At 41.2% G+C, this 4,797-nt stretch overlaps 1 protein-coding gene across 2 annotated transcripts in view; it reads right to left on the reverse strand.

Annotated features, from left to right (window-relative positions):
• IGF2BP2 (insulin-like growth factor 2 mRNA binding protein 2) overlaps positions 1-4,797 on the reverse strand; it is a 218,404-nt gene that overhangs the window by 42,525 nt on the left and 171,082 nt on the right. For both annotated transcript variants that reach the window (XM_006884092.1, XM_006884093.1), the window contains exon 4: positions 2,167-2,218. In XM_006884092.1, the coding sequence (XP_006884154.1) occupies positions 2,167-2,218 (52 nt within the window). The remainder of the gene's footprint in view (positions 1-2,166; positions 2,219-4,797) is intronic.

The raw sequence follows: 4,797 nt of genomic DNA on the forward strand, positions 1-4,797 counted from the left end.
CTATGAGATGGATTGATTCGGTGACTGGGGTAATCGGGATGGGTGTGTCAGAGGCAGTGCGGTTGGTGCAGGACAGAGCAGGGTTTAGGACTGTTGTGCATAGGGTCGCTATGAGTAGCAAACGACTGGACGGCACATAACAACAACAACAACGATTCCTATAGGTGGTATGTATATTAGACTCAAACTTGAAGATATGTTAATTTTTCTATGAGAACTCATGATAGTCATATGATTTTTTAAGTGATCTCAGGACACTAGAAGAGGCTAAAAAAACACTGATAAAATACTGCTTAGCCACAACTCAAAGTAACATCAGCCTTGAGGGGTGGTAGAGGCGTGGCATTCACAGAAAGGAACTGTCCATGAGATTTTCCAGTGACAAACAGCTGAGCCCTGCTCTGGACCCTGCTCCAGGAGTGTCAGGACAGCCCTCTAATTCACACTTATCTCAGAGAAGTCCTCACAAGGCAAAAGAGGAGTTCTGTAGCCCATAATGGTCCTCTCTGAGTACTGACACAAAAAAAGCTACAGAGGTTTCCTGTTTGCTGATTCCTAGCGAGTGCTAAAGATGAGGCTGTAGATGCCCAGCAAAGGCTGGCTTCAACAAAAAAGCCAAATAAAACTATCCACTGGGATTTTCAGAATTTGCTTTCACTTCTTAGTTCTATGCTCTGGTCTTCAAAGATGTTTATCTCCAGGTAATCAGGCAATTCTCTGATATTGGACTGAACCGAGCTCCATTCAAATAGTGTATTTCTCTGGGCATGAAAGCTCTATATGCGTTCCTAAAAATTTACAGGTAATGTGCTCCTTGTGAACTAGGAATCACCCATGAAACAGAGCAAAACCAAACCCAATACTTCTATCCTGTCCACTGGGAGCCAGTAAAACTGCCTCAGGGAACTGACTGGGATATTTTCTTCCTTGTAGACTTGTCTTGAATTGATGATACACTTTTAGCTGGGAACTTTTACAGCTTCATGTCTATAAGGTCAACTTGCCTACAACATCCAGTCTTTATTAGCATGTCTTCTTTTCCATGTGGAGAGAAATAATCAGAACTGAGAAACATAATCATTGGAGACCATGTCTTCTGAGTTCTTTCAGCAGCATGAAATTGAATAATAATATTTTTAATATTCATGGAAAGGAGAATATGTGAATAATTACTACATTAAAACTATTACATTAATTATACTGTAGACAGAATAGAGGACATATGGGGTGGGGGGAGGTTTTTCCATTTCCCTCAAGTGAACCTTAACAATCCATTAAGATTAAAGATCACTCTTCAAGTACCTTATACATATTCTCTTCGGGTGCTACAATTTTTTAGGGATAGAAAACATTGTCCCCATGTTACACAAACGGCATCTGAGTTAGTGAAGTTAATGGACATTTCCCAAAGGCTCATAATCACCACATCGCTGAAATCTCAACTGGTTCTTTAGGAGGAAAAAACAAGAATCTTAATCACATATGCCTGCACTGTGAGATCAGGGGCTTGCAATCTACCTTTCTGACATTCTATAGGAGACAGAAGCTATGAACATCAGGGCTCTTTATTTTTAATCATAGCACTTAACACTTTAAATAATAGTAAGAACAAAGACAGGGTGACAAGGCCTAAGTGTTTTCTGGGCATTTGCAGAATGCCCACATTCTAAAAAGAGTCTCACATCTCCCTGCACATAGTTTGTTTAAAATACAGGCTCCAGTCTTCTCCTTAGCATCTTATTCTTACCCAGCAGGTCTACTTGGATCTAAGACACTTGCATGCATGTGAATAAGCCCTGCAGGGGATTCTGGTGAGAGGCTCCCATCCTTGGGAAACACAGTTCAGGACATCAGAGATGTGCTTTCTTAAGAAGAAAAAGGAGCAAAAGTATAAACTCAATTACTCCACAGTGAATTAAAGTGCTTCTAGCTTGACAGTGCTTGTCTGATGTTTTAGCATTATGAGAAATAAGAAAAAAAAGTCTGAAAACTATACTCCTTGAAAGAATAAATCATAGATATGTATCACTATCTCTCACATACAGGCACCATCCAAGAAGTCTATGTCAAAGGAATCTGAATTGACTATCACTCCCATGCATCAGCTCAGCAGGGACAGGGAGCATCCCTTTAGTAAATGAAAGACGTAACCTGCTCCCTCATTACCTTGTTCCACGTTCTCCACCGTCCCATACTGGGCCAAAAGTCCATCCAACACCTGAAAAAGAAAGTGCAGTGTCAGAAGGCTAGGGCAAGCTCATAATCACAACAACCAAGTCAGTGCTATCCACCAGCAAAGCAATGAAGGTCCAAGAACCATGAAGAGGAGAAGAAGGTAATTGAATTAACTGGTATCTGTGGTCTCCTCAAAATCCAGTTAGAAATGAATAAACAGATGAGAATTCCTTCTGTTTCCCAGCTGTCAAGTCATCTGTTCACTACGGCCTCCCTATCTGGTTTTACACTTGAAGAAAATCACCTGTGAGGGATTAGCCTGTACCTGTTGCCTGAAATGGAGAAGAATTTCAGCCTTTTTGCTGTTAAAAGACTCATTAACTATGGCTAGAATCCACCTTCTCTTCTAGCAAAAGAGAGCAGAATCAAGAGAATTCACAATGGAACACTTAACAATTCTTCCTGTGGGATCACGCGATTTTACAAAGCAATGTGAATGTGTATGTTTTAAATCTTCCATGATAAATATTTTTTAAAAGTAATGAAAGGGCTAGACAAAACATTCTGATTCCTTTAAAGCTGTCTTGATTTCCTTTGGCTTCAGGAATAAAACATGGCACATTTTTCTGTTTATACAATGCAAGAAGGCCACACTTCATAATCTATCTTATTTTTTTTGCAATCATTCAATATTTTAAGCTTTATGTAAGTATGACTGGCACACAAGAAACTGCATTTTCTTAATATGCAATTTGATACTTTTACTTTTGTTTAGAACATGAAGCCACAATCACAATCAAGATGATGAGTCTGTCCCTTCAAATGCTTCCTCACGCCTCTGCACCCCTCCTTCCCAACCTCATACATGTTCTGTCACCTAGGAATTGATGATCTGTTTAACATGAGGAATTGACTCTTTTCACTTTGGAATCTAATAACACCACAGGTACCCTCTGTCTGTCTTCTTTCACTCAGTATTTGGTTTTCTAGATAGTGCTGCACGAATCCTTTTTATTGTTCATCCCTTTTCATTGTTGTATGATATTCCATTGCACAGCACTACAATCTGCTTATCTAGTAACCTGTTGGTATTTGAATTGCTTCTACACATAAACTATAAACACTATGAGCATTCAAGTTCCAAAGTTGAGACTTGTTCTGTTTTTAATTATTTGAGTGGAAGTCTACAGAGCAAATTCACACTCAACACTTTAGAGGTTTTGTCTTGTAATACTAGTTGAAATCCTCTCACTTAATAGTGCTCTTTTGTCCCTCCCTGGGTTCCCTAACTCATTCTTTCCTCTAGCCTGCCTGCTTTCTCCTGACTTCTGAACCTTGTTGTAGCAAAAATGCTGCCCTCTTTGCTGTGCGGTAAGACACTGTGCTGCAATCCCAAAGGCACACACGGTTCAAGTCAACCAGCTGATCTACGGGACATGGATGGGCAATCTCCTCCGATAGGATTTACTACCTCCGAGAACCCACTGGAGGGTCAGCTGTGGGTCAGTTTCAACTCAACAGCACACGACAACGATTTGGCCATTTCTGGTTAACTGTTGTGAGGAGTCCATTCCCCACAAACACTACTGCTTACTTTAGAAGGCTGTCTGTTCTCTGCTTCCAAGTTGATCCCCAGTGGTTCAGTTCCAGGTTTGAAGGGTGTCTCTGCACCATAGTCTGGGAGTTCTTCCACCAGATCACTAAGTCTTATCTTTTTAAGTACTTTGAGTTTTATTCTAAATTCCTTGTCCATTCTGTCCATGACCTTCTGTGGTGATGCTGAAAGCAGTAAACAGTGGTGGGTGGCGCAGCATCACCGAGTTCCTGAAGTCCCAGGGCAGTGAGGCTGTGCTTTAGTCCGTTAGTCTATTGGACGAATTGCTTCTCTGAGCCTTTCATTTTCTTCAGTCTTCTATCCTCTGCACAAGGAAAAGCCAAGAGTTGCATCTGAGATAGATGCTCACAGCTTTTAGGGAACTCTGGTGGCTTCTTGTTCCATGTCATCGAGGCAAGTAGTACTCACAGCGAAGCTACAAACACCAGATCAGAACCCTGTTCTATCCAGTGTCATCCTCACAATCTCCGATACACCTGGGCCCACTGCAGCAGTCACTGTGTCAATCCACCTTGATGATCATCTCTCCACTTTTCCAAGTATGCTGTCTCTCTTCAAAGAAGAGTCTCCTACAACATGCCCAAAGTATGTGAGATGGAGCTTATCACCTTTGCCCCCAAGGAGCACACTGGCTGCACCTTCTCCAACATGTATCTGCTTGTTTTTCAGGCAGTCCATCTGATACTCTTCTCCAACACCACAGCTCAAAGCCATCAATAATTCTTCTGCTTTTCTCATTCACTGTCCAGCTCTCAAATGCAGGAAAAGACCATGGCCTGAATCAGGCTCACCGAGTCTTCAAACTGCTACCACTGCTCCTATGGATCACTATGGGGTGTACCCAACTTAATGGCTCTGAACAACAAAAACAACCAAGTTTGTCCTTTATCCTTATTTTTTCTTCCGATAACCTCTATAGCTTTAGTATTTACATTTAGGTCTTTTGATCTCTCTTGTATAGGCTTTGTCTAAGGTGCTGGGTCTTGTTTCATTTTTCTGCAAATGGA

Source organism: Elephantulus edwardii, unplaced genomic scaffold (genome assembly GCF_000299155.1).
Source record: "Elephantulus edwardii isolate Elephantulus edwardi_28Jun2011 unplaced genomic scaffold, EleEdw1.0 scaffold00031, whole genome shotgun sequence".
NCBI lineage: Eukaryota > Metazoa > Chordata > Mammalia > Macroscelidea > Macroscelididae > Elephantulus > Elephantulus edwardii.